This window comes from Equus caballus, chromosome 19 (assembly GCF_041296265.1).
Source record: "Equus caballus isolate H_3958 breed thoroughbred chromosome 19, TB-T2T, whole genome shotgun sequence".
NCBI classification, from domain to species: domain Eukaryota; kingdom Metazoa; phylum Chordata; class Mammalia; order Perissodactyla; family Equidae; genus Equus; species Equus caballus.
Genome location: NC_091702.1, coordinates 40,617,225 through 40,644,749, shown reverse-complemented (window position 1 = coordinate 40,644,749; position 27,525 = coordinate 40,617,225). Strand labels below are relative to the sequence as shown.

Here is a 27,525-nt window from a genome sequence, read left to right as displayed (position 1 = left end):
GATTTTATAGCCATAGAAATTAAATAAGCCTAAAGATAAACTAGGTATTTCAGAAAAATAAACTGATTCACGAGAAATGACTCTTATAAGTATAAAGATTTTATGGGCATAGTATAAAACAAATGTTTGGAGACTACAATTTGTGAAATGTTTAACATAGGAAGAGATCTCCCTATCTCCCAAAGAAATCAGGTTAGAAAGAGAAGGATGACAGAACATTTTACAGTTCCTTAAAAATTGGTATTGATGAATGCACAATGTAAAGTGGCAAAGTTCTGAGAATTACCAAATTACGATAAACTTAAAGTACCTTAAGCTTTCTATGATGGATGCCTTTATCATCTTTCTGCAACACTAATTTTCTCAATTCTTTGTTCTCCTTTTCTAACCGTTCCAAGATTCTCTGGTACTTTAACTGCAACAAATAATACACATAACTATGTTAAGAAAAAGGTTAATAAATAACACTTATTAAGTCTAAATTACAGTTTTCCAAAAGTTGTATGTCTCGACTAACTTAAAATGAATTATTTCATTTAAACAGTTCCTATGAAAATGTTGAGAGGACAGAATAAATTATGAATATTATCTCATACAAATGGTGAAATTCATTATAGTTTTCTACTATAAATTGGCATTTTTGGAAAATTCTTCATTGTTTACATTGAAGACATTAAATTATTTAAAATACCAAAAACGTAACGTAAGAATTTAAAGAAGCAAGTTCTTAAGTACACCCTATGAAGTAATATTTTCTATCATATCAAAATTTTAAACCTTCGTTTCAGGGACATTTGACAAAAATTCAAATTCTTCCCATTCCCCACGTTATTTACTGTTTTGATTAAAACGCTATGTTATAAAATAATACTAGCTAGCAGTACCCAAGCATGTATCGCATGACAGGCTCTTTACTAAGGGTTTCACCCGCATTAGTCCCTAAGGCATCCCCGGAGGCCAAGGCTGTACGATTAGGAACCTCCAGTTAGGAAGGCTTCGTAGCCTGACCAAAATCAGAGTTTGGAATGTAAGTCTGAGTCAAAGGCTTAAATTTCCAAGTTTTGGTAAGTTTCCGTGGCCAGAGACTACACATTAATTTTTGACATATTGATAGAAAAGCACTTAAAGAAGACTAACACGCTTAGACAGGCCGTTTTTGTGAAAGTAGAGGCTTGGCTACACACATTTCTTCTCAAATAAATTTTGTCCTTTGCTAATTGGCCTTCTCAGTTTTTACACTATGATTTCTTCTCTAAACATTAACAATGTTCAGAAAACTATCAAGAATTACTCCTTCCTACAACCAGCAGAATGTTTATGTCCAATTTATAATATCATGCCTTTAACAACAGAAAATATTTCTTAGAAAATTTTTTAGGTTGTTGTAATTTTCCAAGAACAAAGTAAATAACAGGGAATCATAGTTCTATCTTCAGAGAATGTTCAACTTAAGCCAAATTAAACAAAAACATTATGTAGATGAACCATATAGTATGAGACAGGGAGAACTGTAGGCCTGATTCTACTACAAACATATAACTCATTCATTTATATGTAGTAATAGTATATACAACACAAGTCTGGTAGTATCTAAGAATGAGATCCTTGCTGTCTAATATGGCAGCCACTAGCCACATGTTGCTATGGAGCACTTGAAACAGGGATAGTCTGAATCAAGATGTGCTGTTAACTGTAAAATACACACATATGTCTATGATTCAGTAAATAAATATAACATCTCATGAATATTTTTCCATACTAATTACATGTTGAAATAATACTATTTGGGATCTATTGGGTTAAACAAAATATAGTACTAAAATCAATTCCACCTAATTCTTCCTCCCCCCCTCTTTTTGTTGGTGAGGAAGATTGGCCCTGAGCTAACATCTGTACCTATCTTCCTCTATTTTACATGGGATGTTGCCACACCGTGGCTTGAGGAGCAGTGCTAGGTCCGTGCTGGGGATCCAAACCTGTGGAGTCCAGGCCACCAAAGTGGAGTGCATGAACTTGACCAGTACGTCACCGGCCCGGCCTTCTTTTTCCCATTTTTAATGTAAAAATTTACAATATCACATGTGGCTTGCATTATATTTCTATCGGACATCACTGATATAGATAACCCCATAGTTTATTATATCAATTCTCCATACAGTGTTTGTGTTAACGCCCAGTAGTTAACAACTGCAACTGCAAAAGTTGAAGGGTTGATAACAATGGATATATAAGGGTGGCAGGATTTCCAATGGCTCATTTCTTTGTAACTATGGGGTCTACATTTTCTGGGGATGGAAACTTTCTTTGGTACAGGTGCCAATCTATAGCCATCTTGCACAGATGGGCTACTGGGCCATCCTCCAGAGCTCTAGACCAGTAATTCTCAAACTTAGGGATGCAGCAGAATCACTTGAGGGCTTTTAAAAACAACGATTTGTGAGTTCTACTCCCAGAGTTTCTGATTCAGTGGGTCTGGAATAGGCCAATAATTTGCATTTCTAACAAGTTCCCAAAGGATACTGATGCTCCTGCTCCAGAGACCACACTTTGAGATCAGTGGTTCTTAAACTCTGGCTGCAGACCGGAATCACCTGGCTGGGAAGTCTTAAAAATATATGTGGTGCTGCCCAGAGCACAGGCGATTCTAACATATAGCCAGCTATGAGAATCAACACACAGATATTAAGGAAACCTCTGACCCAAAATATACTAGTTGTTTAACTTCATCTAGATTGTCCCTTGTATTTTTTCTCCCTAAGAAGAGAGACCCAAGATAATGTCTTTTTAACTTAAAAAAAAAATAACTTCTTAATTACTGCGTATCATTGTTATCTATACAGAATAACTAATGACTGAGTGGGTGACAAGGCAATTTTACACTAGAATGTTACCTACCTGTTACATTGCACAGAACAATAGGTCTTTAAAATAATGATAATTTCATCATCAACTGTGAGAGAATAGCTTTTCACAGTAGTGTCAATAATACTTTTAGAAGTTATTATCTGATTGGTTTTGGGCTTTAGAGAAGCAAAGAGAAAAGTTCCTGCGGGTAGACTCAACTCCAATTTCTTTAAGTGATACTTAAATCTCTTAGCCTACTCAGTGTAAAAATGCAGGCACAGGTTTACAGAAGGACAAGCCACTTTTCCCCATTTTTTTTTCTGTGGTATTTTTCCTTAAAATTAGAATCACAAGGTTCACTCAAAAATAGGTTTCTACACATAAATGAGTTAACCACACTTATCAAGTTCCTTCCTTATTCCTTATTTCTCAATTAGCCTTTCCATTTTTTGCATCTATTGATAATAAGGTTCTATCACTAAACCATTCCAAATTTTGCTTTGTTAAAAAACTAGTTTCACATCACCAAACTTACATGAAAGTATAAGAAAAAGTCTCTGGGTTTTTTTACTCATCAGAATTACCTGAGTATGCAGAAGTTCTTCTTGAAGTTGGTCAATTTTCTCTTTGTCTGACACCTAAATATTTAAAATAAATTAATTTTATTTGGTTTACATAGAATGTTAAATTTTCTAAAAAGTATTTTTAAGAGTAAAAATTACTGGCTTTATATACATAGTAATCAAAACAAATTTTAAATAAAATAATTATTTAAGAAAGTAAAAAAATCTGTATTCATCAATAAAAATAGCACATCAAAATTTTATATTACTTAAAAAGCAATCATTTCCCTGTTACCATTCTAGTCATTTCTTACAAATGATTTGTTAGAAAACTAAGAGATCAAACATCTGGTGACTGTATTCTTCATAGGCTGGTTTGTACTCAAGCACAGGCACTTGGATGCTTGGAGAAATAAAGCACTGATATCCCTAAGAACTGTGTTTTGGGGAGTCAGACATGTTATCATTTACAGCTAGTGAAAAAGCTCACTGGTCATAGAGTATCTTTAAAGAAAATATTGTCCATTTCTACTCTTTGAAGCAGGGAAGTGTTTAATAAATGCAAAGAACAACTTGCATTTTCAGAGCTTTAAGTGGAGCCAGATACTTGTTTTTAAATTCAGTTCCAGCGCAAGATTGGCTAACCCATAATACAGAGAATGCATCAGTATCAATGAAGTCAAATAAAGCAACTAAAATTGATTTGAACATAAGATAAAAGTAGGATAAAATCCACAGGTATTGTGGAAACTACTTCAAATTGTTACTAATGCTAACAGTTCTAAAATATCCAAAAACAACAAAGAACTTTACTGTATAACAGGCTTTAAAGTAGTCACAATACAATTCTAAATATGTAATACAATGATGTCATTTATGACAAATCCACATTAACTTGACTCTTGCGTGAGGTGCCGAAGTTGTCATCCTCAGTCTTTCAAAATAATTGTCTAATTTCTGACAATCAAAATTTGTAAACATGAATTTATTTCACAGAGACAAAAATCAAGTTAAAATTCATGTAAATCTTTGTTCATCTTCATTCATTGGCTATTTAAGAAATCAAGATTATCATGATAGCAAATATATATGAAAAAATTTTAAATGATTTGCTTATTGAGGTAGATATTAATAAGTCTTATCCATGCAATAAAAAGTTATTTTGAGATTTTAATTCCTACTTCCAAATACTTTCTCAAAAATTTCCTCAAATTTATTTTAAACAAAAATGACAATGCTTGCTGGAAACAAGAGGTACATATTTTTTTCCCTTAAAAGCCTATGCCTAAAAATCTCCAAATATGACATAGTAATTATAAAAAAGATAATATAAAAGAAGTTTTGTTTTACTGTTTTCTCATTCCACATAGCAAGCAGACTTGTAGATAGAAGCTTTTTTCATTTGACTATGTGTTTCTGAAAAATGGACAAGAATTATTAATAGTCTCCTAAAATTGAGAAAACAAGCAAGTTGGGAAGGAGCCCACAACCCAAACAACAAAATCTGAAGGCTAATGAAGAAACAAATAAGTCCATATTTTGATCATATGGCATGTCATCATACTGTAATAATGTGGTCATAAAAACTCTGTTATGCAGATTAAATTCCTAATTCATTTTAAAAGGTACTTTGATTTACTCTGTTCCATTAAATATTCATCCAATGGCAGCTAAATTAGTATGAATTGTATAAATAGTATTAGTATAAACTGTTTTAGTTTTGAACGTGAATATTTAACGATTTTGTGCGTATATCTTAAATTACAATAGAAAATTCAACATTACTTTAAATTTGGGGCAATAATTAAGAAACTAATACAATCACACAAAACAGTTAGAATGTTTACTATAAGCCAAAGGCTATAAAAGATTAACATAGTAATTTGGTAAATAAAAAGGGTATATAAAAAGTTAAAATAATAATGTAAGGTTATTAGAATAATATAAGTTTATTAGAACTACAACCTTTATGCTAATATTAGTATTTAGTAATCATGACTGTTAAGATTTTTATGAGTATTTAGATTTATCATTTGTCCTTCTGGGATGATTGTTAGGAATAACTCATGCATAGTTTTACCAATATACTTCCTATCAGCTAGTTTAATGGAACATCAAAATTAATATTGTATTAAAAGATAGGTAATGGAGTCAAGAATTAGATCTAATATTTTCTAGGAAACAAGATGAAAACCTTAAGGTTTACAAAATAAATATTGAAGATTAATGAGAAGATACTTTGACATTTTCTTAAGAGAAAAGAACATGCTGTTTTTAATCTGTCACATACAAGGTCTTAACTAGCAATTTGGGAATATTTTATTTTGATGTACTTTACTGGTAAAATTCAGCTACTTATGACAAGAATAAGTTCTTGTCCTGTAGTTTAATTTATTCAGTTTGCATAATGAAATTAACTTAAAACTCACCCTGACAGAAATGGGTATCAATGGCCTTGAAACCAGAGCTTTTCTACAATTCCACAGCTGTGAAACTGATGGAGAAAGAGCGGAATCCTCCGCAGAAACAAGCTAAAGCTGAAAGAGAAAAACCTTTACTAGCTCCTCACAAAACCAAGCCTGATTTTAAAATTTTAAGTATTTTTTCCTACTAAGGCACTGTGGCCATTCTGAAATACCTATATATATATATATATATATATATATATATATATAAGACTGGTAAAAATTTCTATGTATGTGTACGTATTCCTGGGAGGCAAAACTACCACTGGCAGTTTTAATCTACTGTCGCTTGCATGAGCTCCTTTGCTCAGAAGATACAGGGAAAATTTATTAGCTGCTACTAGCAAGATATAAAAAATGAAGAATTCTTAATATTTTCAAGAGGGTAAGGGAGAAAGAATGATTAAAAAGGAACAAAAAGTAGCTGTGGTTTTGTACCTCAGGTACTCAAATGCCTGGAATGATAAAAATCTCATGAATTAGGATTTTGATCCTTATGACAGTGAAGGGCTGATAACTTAGCTGTGTACTGACTACAGGGAGAGAAGGGGCTAAGAAATAGCAAGAAACTATCCATCAGGATAGTACGGGGAATGATATTGTTATAGAAGAGCAAAAATTGTTTTTAAAATCCCATTTACTTTTGCACAAGGTAACTCCAAAGTGGGCAGGAATAAGCCCTTTTTGGTGCTCCATTAAGTATGCCTTAATAAACCAAAGGGAAGGAGATACAGTCCTGTGAGTCATTAGGGGAAAGGGAGGAATAAAAGGGTTATATGGATAATCCAATAAATATTAGAAATATGAATGATATCTCTAAGCCTGAAAAAAGGTTAGTAAAGCAAGCCTCAAATGAACATTAACCTTTGGCAATGTAGAAATTGACCAGTATTCACTATTAATATCCCTTAAACCATTTGATTCAAGAGCATACCGATAATCTTAAACCACATCTTAGAATCTTTTAATGGCAGATCTATGGGACTTATTTCAAATTATTTTACCATTATGCAAAAACACTTAGGAAAAACTTGTAACTAGAGCTATATTCATACTTCTAACTAACACATCAGAACACAGTAGCTCCTTCCCCTTCTTTCTGTAACAAAGCTAAGGAACAGATGGCTCAGCCTAAGCATCCGATTTGTTGGAATATTTAAATGGTACTCGCCACAGCACACAGGACAGAGAACGCTAGAGCACCATTTAAAATAAGTTCTTCCTTGGTTTAACAAATCTACTTTAATTTAACCAAGTAGGAAAATAACTTATTTTCTATTTCTGCCTATATTATTCATTCACTGAAAGCTAAACAATATACAGGAGTTGATTCCACAGCCATGGAATTGAGAAAAGCCAGGAAATGACACTGAAAAAATAAATGAGTACTCAAGTATTCACCACCACCAAATGAGATAAGGTTAGCCAGCAGAATTACTGCACTAAATCATTATCTGTAATATTGGTTAAGTTCAATATCAGAACCTACAGGAAGCTAATTATATGACTGAATCTTTCATCCTGAGTAATATTTGTACATAACTTTAAAACTTTTCTGATCTAATTTACGTAACATAACTAGCTGATTTCAAGATCTCAGAGTATAACTTTAAAATCATTACATTCATTTCATTTTGACTCAAAAAGTCTCTTTAGAACACTAACCTTGGGATCTACACTGTGGGATCACCTAACAGCCAAAAGCATATTTTTAAGAACTTGATTGATTGCACCTATAAGCAAATATTTATAGAGATTTATGCTGACTTTCATTAGAATCTGTTCTTTAGCAACCAGAGTAATAGCAACTTTCCAATGTTCAATCTTTCAGCAGTCCACAGTGAAAATTTACTTGTGTTGACTTTATTGATGAATGTGGAAAAACTTCATGCAATGAATTTATCAAAGTGTATAAGAATGACTTTGCTCTAAAGTTAAATCAAAATAGTTTTCTTCTATAAGAAATAAGAACATCCTCTTCTGATCGATCCCAGCTAAAACAAATAAATGTCATTCTTTAAATAACTTAACATGGTCAACCACAGTAATCTTTTTCATTTTAGAAATGAAAACTTGGAGAACAAACAAATTGACAAGTTGGCTACAAACTCAGGATGATTCAATAACTGGATCAAGTAACCTGCAATTCACAATTCTTCTCTAAACAGAAATCCATGGGCCCTTGCAGATAATCTAATTTTCAGAAGATAAATTCCTATGTTTAATATTTTGGGTTTGTTTATCCATTCCCAGAAAGTTACATATTTGTATTATGTATCTTTCATATTTTTACTTGTCAAAAGTAATTTCTCATAATTGGAGTCCATGAATGGATTAAGGTGACATGATCTGGTAGAAATGGCTGATTAGTGTGAACAATCAGTAGCCCCCTTAAACCATCCATCACCTTGCGCTTCTGTTGGGCATAGCTCGTGCTATATTGGCCAGCGGCTCTGCGTGCTTCCTCTTCATGCTCTTGAATTTGCTGTTGTAAGAGAATGAGCTCACCAAGCAGACCCTGCCATGAGTTTACAATGAGGAGAAGAGGAAAATTGGGGAGGAGAACAATGTTAAACCAAAGGGCACAAGCAAGGAATAGATGCAAGTTAGGAAGGAATGAATGGCTTATAACAAAAATGGAAACTCATTTACGGACCTGTAGAGCCACTGTATAATTGCGCTCTGTACCACATTTCCATTTTTCCCCTGAGGAAAATTAGATGTCTCAGAAATATAAAACAACATAGTTTATAAAGTGAAAAGGCAAATGCAGTAAGTAACTGTTTGCTGAATAAAACAAGCCAGATATATAATATCGACATGTAGTAAGCCTAGACTAACTGGGATGCTCAAGGAAGGCGGTGCTGCAGCGCTGTCGTTAACTGAATTTCCTCGTCACAGGAAAGTCAAGAAAACAAACACTTCAAACCTTAGCTTTGAATTGCCAATACCAACGAGTGTATGCTCCTGACTTGATACATATGGGGAAGAAAGGAAAACATTTTTTGCACAGTCTTGATCTTTCAGGCCTAAATCTTTTAATTTTCAACCATAATTCCCATAGGACTGAAAGGGATACATCATAGCTTACTTACTTATTAAATTATTATTCTTAAACATTTTTTCTTGACATCTGACGTCTTCAATTTAAGATTACAGTCCCTCAAAACTATCAATTTGAGTTTTCGAGCATCAAGTTAATCAAGGTTTTACATTAATTCATATATTTTACATGCCTATGCACACAAGCTTATTTGACTAAAATTTAGGGGGTTTTTTTGCAGATTAAAAAATGTTTTAGGTACTGTTTTAATTTTATACAACATCAAGGTTTGACTGAATTATCACTTTTTATCAGCTGTTTTGACATTAAGTAAAGATAGCCTCTCAAAAAATAAACAAGAATATATCAATTACTAAAGCAAAAGCACTATAAAGGAACATAATTAAGATATGGAGAAATATAGTTAATATGAAACTTAAAAATGAAACCAAACCCAGTTTGGACCTATGCACAAAATAATCACCTTTCTGTGTTTAAAATTCATTCCATTTAATAATCACGAAAGGTTAATCTGGTGCAATTTTTATCACTCACAACATATTCACATGTAGCAAGAACTAAAATACATGCCATTTTCAGTACAATATTTTTAACTGCTGGCCTATTAGATAACTGACCTTGAGAAATGTGAGAGAAAAGACATCTAAGAATTGGCAATGCCAAAGCCTAATATTTTCTCAATTAGAAACCTAACTAGGTAAAGTTCCAATGATTGAGGTCACTATTTAATTTGCACAATAGTGTTCAGGGAGAACAACAGGCTCCATTTTTACCAAGATATAAAAATAAACAAGTTAGGGAAACTAACACTCATTAAAATAATCTAAATTAAGAGTTTCAGATAGCTTCAGAGCTTTTTAAAATTAACTGCCAAAAATATTTTGCTCTGTATAAGATTAGAAAGTCTCTTAAAATAAAATACTAGTTAACATTATATTCAAATTTTAATTAGTAGACTCACCAAGAGGCTTAATAACATAGTTTACTTTATATACCCCAAAGACTTATATAAACAAAAAAGTTTTCCAGAAAAGAAGTAAATACAAACAGAAAAGATAGTACTATAGTAAAGCATTTCAAATTAAGGGAAAGTATTAGCATATAATATGGGGGCGTTTATTTTGTTTGATTCTTGGTTTTAACATATTAGGCATGGCTTGATGAGCAGTACTAGTCTGAGCCCAGGATCTGCACCGGTGAAACCCTGGGCCACCAAAGCTGAGCATGCGAACTTAACCACTCGGCCACAGGCTCCACTTTGGCAGCTGAGGCGGCGTCCCACGTAGCACAAGCAGTAGGACCTACAACTAGAATATACAACTATGTACTTGGGGGCTTTGGGGAGAAGGAAAAAAAAGATTGGCCAGCTCCCTTCCATAATTTTTCATGTCATATTTTTCATTATTTCATACCTTTGCTTTTCATCAAGCAGAAAGAAAAGTAATCGAACTTATTTTTATTCACTTCGTCATTTACCATAATCATCCAAGTGTTTAGATTTCACAGAACAATTCCCTTTTAAAGAAGGCTTCCTTTGTTGGCTTACACAGTAGTGTACCTGTGCTTTAATTAACATACCACCAGTATTTTAATTTATAAAATGCCAAAGCAGTGAGAAAATATTCCACATTTCTTAACTGTGTTGGTCCATCAGGTACAGGCTTCTTTTTCTATTTATGGCTTAAACACCTCTCTCTAATCCATTGCTTACATCTATATGCAAACTGTATGGCAAATATTCTAACATGTATTACATTACAAGAAAACACCCTCTTTCCTAGTGACACCTCACTTTCCTTCCAAGTCTGTACTGAAGCACTGTTATGTGAAGATAGTTGAAAATAACTGTTACCTCCTGAAAAAAGTAGGAAGAAAACAAGAATTAGACACAGAAAACACTATTTACTCTATACTATCCAACTAAAGGAGGTCACCCTTATCCAACTTTAGGCATCAAACTCAGCCTAATTACCAAGTGATGGGACACACAGCTTCTAAGCTAAGGCCGAGTAAAGTAAGGAAGAGGAAGAAATATGTGTATCTATTGTGCAAGACACACTCCTTAAATGGACAAAATACATTTTTTTCAATAAATATTTTCCCAAGCTCAGACATTTTTCTCTCAAGAAATAGCACATATTTTTTAAATGACATATTATATATAAAATGTAATAACTTATAAATATCAATAAATAGTTATTGTAAACAACTACAAATGATATACTCTCTTAACATCTCCTGGTTATTGTCAGTTTGACAGTGCAGCTCTCATAGTCTCATATTTCATGTACATTGTTCTTAGTTTTTAAAAAAATTATGTAGGATCAAGAAGATGAGTGATAACTCCAGAAACCAAAATATCAACTGAAAATGCTGCGATAACCTAAAAGTTAATGGTCTGTTAGAAAAGATTTAAAATAATGTTGAAATTATAAGCCATTCATATGTGAGAAAATTTAAAACACTATATTTTTTAACAGTATTTTAAAAATTTACTGCAGTGCAGGGTAATCCTGTTTGCTTTTATATCTAAGCACCTAAAACAAGGCCTGACACATTAGATATGTTACAGCCAGCACCTCGAGTTGGGATTGGTACATGTTTGTTGCTTGAATAAATCAAATTACAACCTTCTTTTACCTAATAATGCCAAATTTCTAGCATAAAATCCAAATTGAGTTTCCCAAAAAATCCTTATTCTATAAATAAGCCACGCATCAACCCTACAATCCATTTTCCCATTCTTCACAATCTCCAGAACAGAGTCCATAGACAATTAAGGGGAGAAAATTAATCAAAAATGCTAAAATGCTGTTATCTGATGAAATAATTCAAAGTGTAAGATAATAATGATCATTGTCATCATTATCAATAGAATCCTAATATCCATATTTATTTAGTTTTATTATGTACCCATCTTGTGCTAACAGGCTTTACATAATCCTCACAACAACCCTATCAAATAGAGTCTCCCCCCTTTATAAAAGAAGAGGAAATTTGTTCAAAGTTACACAGCTCAGAAAGTAGGAAGGGCAATATCTGAAGGCAGGCAGTGTGATTCAAAGTCTGCACCTAATATCATCCCGTTAGTACTAAGGTCTCACTATTTTCAAAGTGCCTTTGACCCATCAGGTTCAATTCACATTTAAAAGAGGAAAAGGCAATATTCCAATACACTGAAAGGCATATTTAAATTACCCTTTAGAGAAGGGGCTGGCAAACTAGGTGGGCTAGCTGAGTAGCCCAGAGACCTTAAGGCCTGCAAACCTAAAACAGGCACTATCTGGCCCTTTAAAAAGTTTGCTAACTCCTGTTTTATTAGTTTTAAAAGTAATTTGGGTCCAGAAAAGAACTTTAAGAAAGTGAAATCTTCTTTCCCCTTCCATTTAAAAAATATTCCTGACCACTAAACTACTTTTCAAATTTGAGTAATTCTGCTATTTGATTAACTAAAGAGAACCATTTTCCTATTTTTTTCCTTCCCAGTAATATATAGCTCTGCTCATAATATTTATAGCAAACTGAAAAATGTTTATTATTGGTTATTAGAAGGAAAGACAGCTTTCCACTTGGATTATTTAACTTGCTCCAATTCAGAAATACCATACCCTATTTTATTATTTAGACAATTTCTACAAATAATTTTAAGAGAACAAATCAGTCTATTACCAATAGTTATTATCAATATTACAATTTCTAACAAATCCCATGTTCTAAATTATTAACTAAAAAAGTGTTACGTACACAGTTTATACTTAATGTTTCTTAAATGACATAAAAGTGCAGTATGCTTATTATTAAGGAATAAAATAAGGTTGCCTGTTTGGCCATTCCATCTTTCCCCCTGCAGACCGTCCCTTCTTGGCTTCCTCTGATTCCTCTGCTTCCCATTTACTACACTCCAGGACACACATGGTTTGGCTTCCTGGCTGAGAACTAACCAAGTACAGTTGCTAGTTGTTAGCTGCTCAGGAAACTTAAGTTTCCTGTATCTGTGGTTACTGGATGGGCCGGCTTGTGAGAATTTCATTTTGCCACAGTTTCTGCATTATTTGTTGCATGAGGAATCCCAGAAACGGCAACTGTACTTAAGCAGCACGGCTTCGTTTCAAGTGAGAACACCGAGTACATGTACTGCTTCCACGTGCCTGTTCCCAGCAGCTGCCAAATACTGGAGGCCAAGGGAGATTCTCAGGTAATCAGAGCAAAAAGACAGATCACATAAAATCTTTGGACTCAGTTTTGTTGGCATCAATCTAATTTATTTCCTTTAAATTAGCCTTTCTTCTGAGTTAAATCAACTAATTTTTCTAAAGAGCTCAGCACTACTCCAGGTGCTTTGAGGACAGAGCTTCTGTGATGGAAATAGCCCACTAAATAGTAAGAATGCAAGCCAAAATAAATAGTGTTTCATATGGCAAGGGTTTTAAACATTGAGAGTATAATTAATGGAACTAAAATGGTGATGGAAGGCTTCATGAAGGTGACAACTGAGCTGCGCTTTAAGGATGAGTGGACATCAGGCAGAGCAAAGCAAAGAGATTTTAGCTGGGAGGTACAACACAACTATAAAGCCACACAAATAAGAACTGGAGCAACATGTGGAAAGGAAGAGCATTAACGTATTACTATTTAATAATTATACTTAAAACAGTAATACCATTTTTCATGATTTGGATTTTTAAAAGGTCCTTCAAATAATTTCTATAAACTCTAAGAGTGCTTGTCACCTACAGAATGACCATGTAGAAAGACCATATTCCTTACTTCTGTGAGATGTTTACAACCAATCAGAAACACGAGAGAACAAAAGCACAGATAATAAAATGTCTCATTTAGCAAATTAATTTTCACCAGAACACAACAATCCTACTGAATCTAAAATAGGAGATGCACTAAGTAGCCTTGTCTCCTATATATATTATGACCGATACACAGAAGTCTGATTTACAAATCAGATGAGTCCATTAATTCACAAAAACAGGCTCACTACTCCCATTGCCAATGTGTCTTCAGGTAGTTCTGAAGGTCTCTAGGTCTTAAGAATATTATTCAGTTCACACCAAGGGCTTTTTCTAACATTTTCTCCAGTAGACACAAGTTTTAAAATTTCTGATTAACAAAAAGCACTTACTAAAAAATAGATTCAGTATTTTTCCATTTTTTATTTATCAAAGATACATATCAGGACTTTTTATCAACATAAATAACTACTGTCCACAAACTGAATGGATATAAATCCAGGCAAAGTCAAAAAAACCTGACGTTTAGTTAGCCTGTGCAGCATTATGTGGAAATATATGCTTTTGGTAGACTTTTTGAAGACCTCAATTACAACTTTCCAAGCCACCTAAAGTCCAGTGACCTCAGACAGGGAACCAGAGGTAATCAGATCACCGCGGTGTTCATTCTGTCTGACCCACGTCAGTCTGACACCTATGTTCCCTCAACTCCCTGTCACTTTCACTTCTGCTGACTTCTGAAAAGTTCTAACTGTTCCTCTACTTGCCGACACTTCTCCAGATGTGTTCTCCTACTACAAACGACAAATCGTTTTTTCAGTTCTAGTTGTAGGAATGTTTTTAATTTATTACTACTTTTTAAAAATATGACTTTTACTTTTACATTTTGCATAGAGGTCTAGCGAGAAACTTTGGTACAAACCAGACAACCACTAAGCTAAGGCATGACTGCTTCAAACCCTGAAACACCATTTTAAATCTGGGGCTCTCAGACACCAGGCTGAACCAGTCGAAAAGGTATCAGCTAAACTTTGGATTATTGCCCAAGATTATTGCCCACATTTTCAGACTTGATGTTTCAGAGTAATTTCACAAAGCCTACAACTAAGCTAAAGTCTCTCCTTCCACAGAGAATAAACCAACGATTTGTAGACAAGTTTCTTAAAATCAGCTTATTTGCATCTTGTCTGAACGGTTTATTATTCTTAAGTATTACAGGTAACCGTCAAGCCTTGCAAACATACTGCTGTATGTTAACAGAATTTAACACCACTAATTGAGGCTGGAAATAGTTTTTCTGTATACTAAAGTTTTATACTAGCATTTGCTACAATTCGATTTAGCCTGTAACGAAAGCAGCTTAATCACAACTCTAGATTTAGTCTTTCCAACAAACAGTTGGAAATGATAATTGGTGAGTTTTTAATGAGCAAGACAATCACCATAAATTAGGGAAAAGTTAAAAGGAAATAGTCTATGTGGGCGTTTATCTTCAAACAACAAAGGAATAAATTATAAAATAAAGCAATATATTTGCTTTCATGTCTACTGTATAAAATAAAATCTGTAAATATAATTAAATTTCTGGAGATTCAGTCTCTTGCTTCCTCTATATTGCAAATCATTTATTGATTATTCATTTATCACCTTAACAGGATTTTAAGGGAATTATCTGCGTCAGGCCCTGAAACAGGTTTCTCATTCACCAAAGCCATATCTGAGAAGAGCAGATGTGCAGACTTCCTCCCTTAACTGATCTAGGCAACAAGAAATCTTGTCACTCGAACACCACACTACAGTACCTATAACAGAGGCTCCGTCTCCCCACTAGATTAGCTCCTCTCTGCACATTAAGTTCACCCGCATTAAGGGCTAAGGCCTTGCCTCAACAGAAGCTGTGCATAATAGGTGAAATTTCTATTCAAATTTTTCTGTGGAGCAGCCTGAATAATAAAGGGTGTCCCTTGGTTAAAATAATGCCAATGGAAAAGATATCAAAAAAGGTCAAGTTGAGAGGTAAATATACATGCATAAATATACACATGCACACACACATTTTGAAATATGTTTTCTCCAAAAGATCAAGTTAAAAGGCAAAAGAAAAAAAATCTTTTGACATATAATTAAAACTTGGAATATCACATGAAAGTTCAAAGTTGAAGGAGAGGGAGAGAGACAGAAACCTACACAGAGGAATTATTTTCTTCCTGCTTGCCAAATAAAGATAAAACTATTTCCTTTCAATATATTAAAACCATAATAACCTTCAGAAGAAAAGCTACATATTCCATATCTAATTTTAAAATGTTCATAGAATAGTTTTTCCCAAAATCTATTGATCTAGATATTATTTTTTTTAAAAACTTTCAAGGAATCAGTTATCTCAATCAATTTCAAAAGATGAGAGTGAGGATTAAGAAAATGTCAGGTTAACATATGAATATAAATACAGAGCAATATATACGTTATTCTACATCAGCGATTCTCCTAAAAACTCTCATACAGATTTTATTAATGCATGTGTTGAAACTTACATACCCTACATAATCCCGTACATAATTTTGTTGACTAGCAATGTAACAGAATCAATTTATCCCCTAATAACCCATTTCCTATTCCCTTAATATTTCCCCTAAGTATATGCCATGAAACACTAGTCCCTAGAATATACTTCATGGAAAAGGGTTCTGTTGCTAAATAAATCTGGAAAACTCTGTACACTTGACTTCTCTTGGAGATTCACAAGGCACACGAGTATACTAAGGACTGAGAAATCCCAGGGAAAAGAAAAGAAGCCTGCTTATTTTATTTTTACCAGTTTTTCCCACACATATTTAACAACAAAAGCCTTTGTTGGGGACAATCCTTGAAATTAACATTTCACAGAACATATTTGAAGGAAACGGGTTTCTCCAATTCTATTTCCAGAACTGCTGCACAGTACCTTGCATTCTGCACCAGGATTAGTTAACAATGCGTCTACTTAGCTGCTCTTTTATGTTTGCTCCTCAGATGTTACCATTTTCAGATCTTCCATAGGTCAAAACTTAACATCTTTCAAGATTACCTACATGAAGAATTCGCCTTTATATTTACCTTCCTATAAGGCTTGTCACTTTCAGATCCAGGATCTGTTGCTCTAAATGCGGTTTCTCCAGGTGAACCTTAAAAATAAACATGCAATCCTTTAAATCCTCCAGTGATATCAATAGTCTCAACTAAATTTCAAATTATGCCCAGGCAATTAAAAGGTAAATGGATTTTTTAAGAGCAAAAAAAAAAATCACTTTTTGGAAAACTATCCCTATTTTAAGGAACATACTGGTAACCTATGCAGAAAATTTAGAAAAACTGTAACACATGTCTAACCTATTTTCTAAAATGTCACTGAAAATTGCAATAAAAAAATAAGACAATCTTTGGTAAGGATTATTTTACATGAGAGTACTTACAGTTTGGCCATATACCACCACCATTACAGACTACATACAGTGAAAAATCAAATTTAAAATGTCAACTATGACAGGACAGATGAGACAAACTAAAATTACTTTTCATTTTAATTATTGAAAACAATCAGATAAATTTCAAGAAAATATTTTGGTTAAGCAAACTTTCTTTTTAATAGCTTTAATCTTATAATATAGATACATATATTTAGGAATTTTAGTTTTACCACAAAATAATTATTTTATTATTTCCACCTAGAGAAGAATGAATTTGCCCAATATAGTTCTGGGGTTTTAAAATTCAGCATAAGCAGTATTATAAATTTGGTCTGCAATTTTATTTGCAACTAGTTTATTAGAAGCATTTAAAAGGCATGTTAAAGGTCAGCAAAAATGTCTGTTTACACACCTAACAAGAGAAGTAGGTCAGAAGCTCCTATGACTTCACTAACCAATTTGTGACCTGTGAAAAATCAGCAAAAAGGGAAATAGAAATGTAAAATTTAACAGGAATGAGCAAACAAAGATGTCTGAGATCTCAGATTTATATCGTGATAGGGCAGTAATTGGGCAAATACACCAGGATCAATCTTAGTAAATTCTACTTATTATGGTCCATCATAATTAAATTTGTTCTTAAATCACCAAATTGGCTCTAACTAATTATGAAAAGCAAACACATAGGAAGTCTCATCTACTTGTCAAGAACAAGTGATATTTCTTCCCTGACTGACTAAAGACTAAAGCCAAGTTTAAGCTCTTGCATATTTTCATTTTATTGGGCTAAACAAAAATTAAAATCACCACAGAGGCTGGCCTGGTGGCGTAGTTGTTAAGTTCATGCATTCCACTTTGGCAACCTGGCGTTTGCCAGTTTGGATCCTGGGCACAGACCTAGCACCGCTCATGAAGCCACGCTGAGGCAGTGTCCCACACAGATGAACTAGAAGGACGTACAACTAAGATATACAACTATGTACTGGGGCTTTGTGGAGGAAAAAAAAAGAGGAAGACTGGCAAAAGATGTCAGCTCAGGGCCAATCTTCCTCACCAAAAAAAGCATAAAAAAATGTAAAATCACAGAACAACAAAACTTAAGTGTTAATCTTCTTTTCAAAAACCTGTCGTCCATTTGTACTAAACGTTTTCAATTAAAAGATGGGAATAAACAAATGAATACATCTAATTATTTTTCCTCTGTGGTTCCTGATATTTTAAATGAGATCAAACATAGGTCCTTCCTTACCTGTGGTGAAAAAGTCCTTCAATAAGCTGAGGCTTTCAACAATCTTGTCAAAATCGGGTGCCAACTTTGCAAGGTCCTCTGAATTAGGAAGGGCTTTTCTAATTTTCTCTGGAGAAAATAAAAAAACATATTCTCAAAATAAGAATTTGACTATTAAGACATTCATCAAATTTAAATAATCATCATATATAAATTCAAAGTATTTTTCCATTTTTCTCCCTATTACAACTACAACCGCTACATATATCTGAAACAATGTGCTATTCTGATATTCTACAAGCCATGCCATTTTTTTAAAAAGATTCACCAAACATATGTCTTAGATGGATACTTTTGATTTACAAGTTAAATGCCTTGAGAAAGAAGCACTGTGTCAATGCGCACAGTGGACTAGGATCACAGGTGCTTTCTGGGACAAGCTGCAGCAAAGAGGCAAAGAATCAAAGGAACAAGAGAAAAACATCACAATAGCACCTGACCTGAACCAAAAAAACACGACACAATCCCAGTTCAAGTTCAAGAACAGCATTCCATTACTTTTCTCCCTCCTTTCATAGTCTCTCAGAAGATTCACACCTGTTACCAACCGGAAATAAAATCTAAGAGCCCAGGCCAGCTTCTATTTTATTTTTGCTAGCTTTATTTATAGCACGGTCAAAGTATTTATTTCTGTTTAGAAACACTCAACAATCGTGTCAAAGTCTGGTACAACGTTACAGGGTCTTCTGAATCAAGAAAGGTTTTTCTAATTTTCTCTGAAGAAGAACAAAACATATAAATATTCTCAAAATAAGAATACCTGTCAGCTCTTATTCTAAGTGCTACAAGAGCACTAGCTTGCTTAAGCTTCAGAGTAACTCTACAAACTCGTTATCATCAACCCCATTTTACAGATGAGGAACGGAGGCACAGAGGTGACATAATGGGACCTGAGCACACAGTGGAGACATGGGAGAGTCAGGGTTTAAGCCTAGTCAGTCTAGCTTCAGAATCCAGGCTCTCAGCCACTACACTGTGGGACTGGCAAAAAAAAAAAAAAAAATTAGCTCCCTTCATGAATATTAGAAAAATAATCTGAAAGAGTGCTTTTCCTGCAAATACCTTTCTCAATGCAGCATGGTCTAATCTTTAAGAAAGTGCTGTGAACAAGTGCATGGAGAGATTGATTCCACCCCCAGATACACCTAAACTAAGAAATTAGACAAAATGTAAAAAAAGAGACTGAGGAAAATAATTTCATCCAAAATAAATAAATAAATAAAGGTCACCATGACTTACTGGCAATGATGGCTACCAAATAAACTTTTTTCTCACCTACCTTTGGTTAGAAGCGGGGGACAGTGGCTGACAATGGGGAGAAACTACTCTGGACATTAGCAGACTTTTAAGGAACCTGGTTACAAAAAATGGAGGTAACCAAGGTATCCAATCAAAAAGAGCTAGTTAGGTGGGTCACGAGTCATCTGTTCTGGGTGGCACACAACACTGAACATGATGTCTGGGAAGGCTGCTTGGCAGTACGGGAAATGCTGACAAATGTCTTAGGGAGTAAAAGACAACATATTGAAGTGTATGTTCACTATGACCATATAATTTCATTTTTTACTTTTTTTTTCCTGAGGTAACATCTGTGCCAATCTTCTTCTATTTTATACATGGGCTGCCGCCACAGCATGGCTGATGAGTGGTGTAGGGCTGCACCTGGGATCCAAACCCACCAACCCAGGCCACCAAAGTGGAGTGCACCAAACTTAACCACTATGCCACAGGGCTGGCCCCTAGAATAAGTACAATTAAAAGAAAATACTCCATAAGGGGAGTGGCGGCTGTGTTAAAGTGAAGGACTAGTGAATACTTTTTTTTCTTACAAATTTTTTCTTTGATATTCTACTACTTTTATCATTAAAATAAAACTACAAAACATTAAATTCATGAATTAAAAAACTATCTCAACACAACTATTTCTCTTTTCTAAATATATGACCAAAAAAAGTATTTTAACATTGATGATACAAACCTAAATCGATATACTCATCAATCTCCCACACGATGTCAGGCACAATCCACTTATAGTCACTAAGGTCAGGGATCATATCTTTCCACTGATCGAAAGTCTAAAAGATAAGAGAGTATGCCAATCAAATGCTCTGAAAGTCACATAAAAAGACCAAGAAAAACTTTTTAATTTATTTAATTAAAACATGCTAATCTACTAAGAGCGATGTATTCTGTTCAAAACTTTTAGAAACAAAGTGGCCTCAGCTCTTCTAAAAACAAATTAGCAGGCAAGTTTATAAAACATGCAAATGTTCCTCTATTAAACATGGAAAATGTAAAAATTCAAAATATATTCCTATTTCAAACAGGTTCCATGATTTGGCTTTAAACAACACTGGAAGAAAAGGAAGGCAGACCCAGGTCAGGACACCTTGCCTCTGGTCCCAGAGCTTCCTAGAAGTGGTTGCGTGGGCACACCCCTTCACTTTCCTGTCAGCGCTACCAAATGGCAAAGCTGAAAATCAAACCTGGGTGCTCTCGCTCCCAGCCCAGTGCTCCTTCCACTAGGCCATTTTTATCTCCTATAATTCTAACTAAAATTCAGATGTTCCTATCAGCACCATGAAGACTACTTAACACATAGCAGAGACACAATAAACATTTAAACATCTGATTATATTCTACTGCACTAAAGAAAAATGACTTACATTACAAAACCTTAAAATAATCATGCTGGAATAATTGGAAAAGCAGTAGGAAGGTCAAACTCACCTTTTTGGCCGTATAGCCGCCCCCAACCGCAGATCCTAGTATGAGATATCGAAGTTTTAAGAGTCTTGCAGCTAATCTCGCTGGCCAGAAATTCCTGCGGGGCTGGTAGCCATATTTAATTGGAGAAAGTTTCAATTTACGTAAAGGAAGGTTAGTTAGAGAGGAGAACTGCTGAAATGAGGTCCTGAACTGGGGTCTTTGAAGCTTTAGGGTAGGATGATGTGAATGATAGATACTTCGGGAAACCAGATGCAGTTTCTGTAGTGATAAGCTTCCTTTCATTCCAGAGCTGTGTTTCACTAAGGATTGGCAGACCTCACTGAAAGAAAAAGGAGTAGAGGACAAAGATCAGAGAGGGCAACAATGCAAAGGAAGTGATCTAGAAAGAGCAATATCCTACAGGGAAAGCACACGGGACCAACCACACCATGTCATTCAACAGCTCACACTCACTAACCATTTACCAGGCACCAGGCACTCCTGCAGCACGTGCTACCTCATTTAATCCTGCTAAGGATCCTATGATCAAAGTACCACTACTATCCTCACTCTACCAAGGAGGAAAGGTGGCACCGAGACAGAAGCAACTTGCCCAAGTGCACACGGATACAAGGAATACAGGCAGGACTCCAGAGCCTCCTCTAATTTACTGTGCGTGGGCTACGATCCCGGCCCCAGGAACTGACACTGGAAAGAAAATGGGGGACGCTTACTTTATTAACTGCTCTTCACTGCAAGTAGAAGTTGAAAGCAAAATGCATTCAAACTTTTGCTTTCAAGCACAAAAATTCCAGCAGCTGAGAACAGCTGTTCTTCGCCCTGTCGTCTATGTCTCACAACCCTGAGAGAGCTCAGGGATGGAAATTAAGGAAAAATCGTTAACACCCTCAGGCACCTGGCTCCACAGGCAGGTGCAAGTAGCAAAAAAAAAAAAAAGAAGAAAATCTAAAGGTGCACACTACTGTCTCAGCTCTTCCCTCTTCTCCTTCCTGGCAGAGAATGAAAGTTTACCAACAACTATATGCCTGATTATTTATCTTGTTCAACACACATTCAGAGGGCTTAATGGGTCAGGCCTGGTTCTAAGTGGCTTTAAAATATTAATTCATTTAATTACAGAGGACTAGAAACTTCTTAAGTAAAAGGAACCAAGGACCACAGAACAACATTGTGAAGGATAGTGGGGGAAAAAGGGGTACTTAAGTGCCAGGTGTTACGCTAGATGTTTTCACAAATGCTACTGTTAACTCTCAGAAAAACCCAGTAAGGTAACTACCCTTATTTTACCAATTTGCTTTTTAAACTGTGCCTTGCCTACGGTAGAATGACTAGTAAACAGTGGAAAAGGGAATGAAACTCAGATCAGTCTGACAATAAAGGCCAAACTGTTTCCACAAGAGACACCAGTGGGTAGGGTGTGAGAAGCAGTGGATGTACAAACAGGTGCAACCGCAGATAGGAGGCTGAGGTGACATTTTGGAGCACTTGCCAGCTGCTCTGGAACCCCGAGGATAACACTAGGCCTTGCTCTGATTCAAGACTCTACAGGAACCCTCCAACTCAGGCAACCTGAGAAAAATGGGACTCAGTAGGAGAAAAACACATCGCAGGTTTAGGCACACTGCTCATTTACAATTCTACATGTAAAGGTTCTTCTGGTCCCCAAAACACTGATCCTCTTTTTAGAAGTTGGTAAACATTCTGCACTTTTTTTTTAAAGCTCTGCTTCCAAGATAAATTATTATTTCCCTCATCGTATAAAAAGTAAGTTCCTGCCTTCTTTTATTAAACAAGAAATTAAATTCACCTGATCTCAAACTCAGCAAATATAAAAAGCAAAGTCCTTATCTTAGCCTCAAAATGGACTCTGTCCCAGCGATCACACACACATGAAAATTAATAACACGACAAATGCCTCTATGTCAAAGGAGCAGTAGAGACAGTTAAGTGGTACAAGAGTTCACAAGAAAGCAAGTGATCCCTAAGGGTTGAAGTGGTCAGTGGAAATTTCCCAGAAAAAGTAAAACTTACTAGTCAGGTGAGAAGTAAAGAGTCAAAAATTGGGAAAGAAATTCCAGATAGGGAGAAGGGTATGGAAATACAATTCATAAAGCTATAGCTGCCATGGAAAGTGATTCCTCTGATGGATCTGGGCAAAGTAAATTGAAAACATTCTAGAAAGGATTCACTATTTTAGATGCCATTAAGAACACTTGTGATTCATGGGAAAAGGTCAAAACATCAACATTAACAGGAGTTTAGAAGTTGATTCCAACCCTCATGGATGACTTTTTTTTTTCAAGATGTCAATGCAGGAAGTAACTCCAGTTGTGGTGGAAACAGCAAGAGAACTAGAATTAGAAGTCGAGGGGCTGGCCCAGTAGCATAATGGTTAAGTTTGCGTGCTCTGCTTCAGCGGCCTGGGGTTTATGGGTTCAGATTCCGGGTGCAGACCTACACACCACTCATCAAGCTCTGCTGTGGCAGCGTCCCTCCCACACACAAAATAGAGAAAGATGGTCACAGATGTTAGCTCAGGGCCAATCTTCCTCGCCAAAAAGAAAAAGTGGAGCCAGAAGACGTGACTGAATTGCTGCAATCTCATGATAAAACTTTAATAGATGAGGAGTTGCTTCTTACAGATGAGCAAAGAAAGTGGTTTCTTGAGCTCGAATCTATTCCTGGTGAAGATGCTGTGAAGACTGTTGAAATGACAACAAAGTATTTAGAATACTAAATAAACTTAGTTGATAAAGCAGCAGCAGGCTTTGAGAGGACTGGATCCAATTTTGAAAGAAGTTCTGCTCTGGGTAAATGCTATTAAACAGCATCGCACACTACAGAAAAATCTTGATTAAAGGAAGAGTCCATCGACGGGGCAAACTTCACTGATGTCTTATTTTAAGAAATTGCCACAGCCACCCCAACCTTCAGCAAGCATCACCCTGATCAGTCAGCAGCCATCAACATCAAGGCAAGATCCTCCAGCAGCAAAAAGATTATGACTCGCTGAAGGCCCAGATGATGGTTAGCATTTTTTAGCAATAGTGTTTTTAATTAAGGAGTGTACATTGTTTTTGTAAACATAATGCTACTTCACACTTAACAGACCATAGTATAATGTAAACATAACTTTTATATGCACTGGGAAACCAAAAAATTCGTGTGACTCGCTTTACTGTGATATTTGCTCTATCACGGTGGTCTGGAACCTGCAACATCTCCAAGGTGTGCCTGTAATGTTATTACTGGATTAATGTTTGTCTCTATCCGTAAACTGTAATCTTCATCAGGCCAGGATCCTGTCTATTTTGCTTACCATTAATTGCGCTAACCTCCACTAATTTATGAATGGATGGTCTTTTAACCCTAAAAAGTTGTTGGCTTTTTTTAGAAGGAATTAAAACCAAATATATATCTAAACAGATGAACTCCAAGCCTGAGTGGTCACATCCCTAAGATGTTTGGCTTTTCATTACTTCCTTTCTTTTTCACTTCTAACCCCCTAAAATTCCTATTTCCACAGAGGAGGTGGCGATAGCTGTGGGTGGGGACAGGGACAGACCGTATGGTAATCCAAGTCAGGAACTACATGTAAAATGTTCTTCAATTCGTCTACTGATAGAAGACAACTGACTCAAAGCAAAATCCTAGTACTTGGAAGGGCATCGTCAAGAATTACTCCTAGAGCTTCTAATTCATGATGACGCTCACACAGGAGAGACTATTTTTCACAACAGGGTCCTCTTGAGACACAAGTAAGAGAGCAAAAAGAGGAGAAGAAATTGAGATTTACTGAAGCACGTTCACCCCATTCCAATGTAGCTGAGTATTAACAGCAACACTTGCCCAGAGACTGAGCAATCTGGCAGGCAAGAGCTAAGGCCCCAGAGTGGCTGAGTGTGCGCACGCGTGTGCAGGGGGGCTGTGGTCCTTTCCAGAGTGAGTCCCAACAATACTGGCATTTGTAACAAGATCAGATCACCTGCCCACTCTCTGAAAGCCCTAAAATGAAGCCTGCTAGGTTTACATCACACACCTACAACACAGCTTGCAAAATCAGCCTTCTCTTCAGGGGTAAGCCACAAGGCATCTACGTCAATCATTAGTTCTTCATGTTTAAATATGATTAGATAACCAGACTCTTGTAGAACACCAGAAATGAGGACCAAGATAAACAACATTATTAATCCTGGAAAAAGCAGAGAGATGAAATTCTAATTAATATTCTCAGGAGGCTTCCTAAAGATATTGTAGATACAAAATAAAAGCAGGTTGTTATTAAAAATAGCAAACAAAGAACAAAGTTTCACAAACAAATACAAAGTTTTAGAATTAAACATGTCCTTTAAGAGTTTAATAAATGTTAAAAAGGAGTGCATGGAAATTAAAGCCATAATGGCCAAAAAAAAAAAGAATAGCACCACCAGAAAATGAATTAAGGAAATTCTCCAGAATTTAGAACATAAAGAAAAAAGGTGGAAACCACGAGAGAAAAGTGAAGTGACTCAGAAAAGCAGTACCTAGAGTGGGTGTGGGTGTGGGTGTGTGTGCGGAATGAATCCTAAACGGTGCAAAAAATGATCCACTGGGATTCAGAAAGAAAGTACCAAAGCTTCTAGATACAGGATTTTTTGTATCTCATCCTTCAAGATTATGTTAGGGTAGATTTATAATGCAAATAATTAGTACAGATGTACACACATATATAATTTAAAAATAAGTGTGCACATACACATTTTGCAGTCCATGCACACTTTTTTTTTTTTTTTTAACAGTTGATGGGCACAGATCACATTTTGGAAATCACAGACATACAGAATCAATTTAAGAAGAAGAATATTCACCTAATGGGCATCTAAAAAGAAAAGAACAGGAAAAACGAAAGGAAGAAAATAAAGAAATAAGAAAAATTTCCCAGAACTAAAGATTCTTTTTAACAGAAAGGCCGAGTGAGTACCAAGCAGAAGAGTAGAGGGGGAAAAAGACCTACATCTGGACAAAGCCTTGAGAAATTTAAGAGAAAGCCAACGTCTAAAAGCTTCCATGATGGGCAAAACAGTCTACCCACAAACATGCAAAAATCAGATTGTCTTGATGGTTTGTAGTAGTAACAAAGGAGCCTCACAGTTTTGAGAGAAAAAGATTTTGAATATAGACTTCTATATTCAGCCAAACTAAAAATCAAATGTGAAGCAAAACAAGGCTTTCCCCACCTCAGAAATCATCTATTTTCTCTCCTCTACCACTATACGGTTAGATAATATGTAATTCTTTTTCAATCATTTCACACAAATATTTATTACACCTAAACAAATGTTGGTCAATGGTCTTCTTACACGTCTATGAACATGTATTAGATATGTATGTCAAAAAAGTTTATGTTCCTATCCATTAAAAAATAGGAATTTTTAAATGTACTCCTTCATACCATGCAGAGGAACTACAGCGAAAGACAAACTCCAGAGCTTGGGGCTTCTGAGCTTCGACATCTCTACTACTGCAGGTAGCTAAACTGTGCTATAAACATAAGACACTTTTAACCATGATTCTACGGCATCCATAGTAACTTCAGAAACAATTTAGGCCAAAAGCACACAACTGAATAAACGAGTATCAGTTATCAATCCGTTTGTTTTTGAACTCAATTTTTAAAGTTTTTCCTATATCTTAATTTGTCCTACAAAGTATGCTATTTTCTGCAAAGTCTTTTCTCTTTTTATTTAAAGAAAATTAGATATGTTTCCCCAGTAAATACTGAGGAGTAGAAATAAAAAGGTAGTAAATAACTTACTTGACTATCGGGAGTTGTGGATTTACTCCTAAATTAAAATTCCACGAGATTAAAAATAATTAATTATTCTAGTTGACTAAAACTATAACTATTGTATACCATCCAGTTCTGAATTTAGACTCCAGTTAACCTTCATAAAACAAATGGATTCCATTCCTTATAAACACTAGAAATTATCTACACCACTTAAAACGTTGTGAAAAAAAATTCAAGACAGGTGTTTAGAGGCTAATTCAGGAAAACCAAGTTTTTCCAACCTTGCTCGATGCGTATTACTTCTTATCAAATGCCTGCAACAATGAATTAAACCTGAAGGTATCTAAGGATATTAGAACATAACTACATGTAAAGATAAAGTAAAATGTAATCATATTAAAATGCAAACAGTAAGCCATAGAATGAAAAGACTTCTATGATTTTTCTACGTAGGATTAGACCAGGCCAGGGCAACAATAACAGGTGATTAGAAACGTGTTGCCACATTCGCTACTTTGTATCCAAAAGCAAGGCTCCCTCCCTAAACACCGTCAAAAGCTGCTATCAAGAGGGTATCTCTAATCACCATCTCTGACACCGTATGCGTCACTGC

At 35.2% G+C, this 27,525-nt stretch overlaps 1 protein-coding gene across 4 annotated transcripts in view; it reads right to left on the bottom strand.

The window, feature by feature from the left end:
• The window catches only part of OPA1 (OPA1 mitochondrial dynamin like GTPase), an 84,802-nt gene that overhangs the window by 56,214 nt on the left and 1,063 nt on the right, over positions 1–27,525 (bottom strand). The window contains exons 2-9 of one of the 4 annotated variants that reach the window (XM_003363363.5): positions 21,143–21,461; positions 20,391–20,487; positions 18,374–18,481; positions 17,537–17,590; positions 16,775–16,842; positions 8,280–8,390; positions 3,429–3,482; positions 311–415 (exon numbers count right to left, since the gene is read on the bottom strand). In XM_003363363.5, coding sequence (XP_003363411.1) covers positions 311–415; positions 3,429–3,482; positions 8,280–8,390; positions 16,775–16,842; positions 17,537–17,590; positions 18,374–18,481; positions 20,391–20,487; positions 21,143–21,461 — 916 coding nt within the window. The remainder of the gene's footprint in view (positions 1–310; positions 416–3,428; positions 3,483–8,279; positions 8,391–16,774; positions 16,843–17,536; positions 17,591–18,373; positions 18,482–20,390; positions 20,488–21,142; positions 21,462–27,525) is intronic. The other 3 variants (XM_001500454.7, XM_005601891.4, XM_005601892.4) reach the window with 3 other exon arrangements.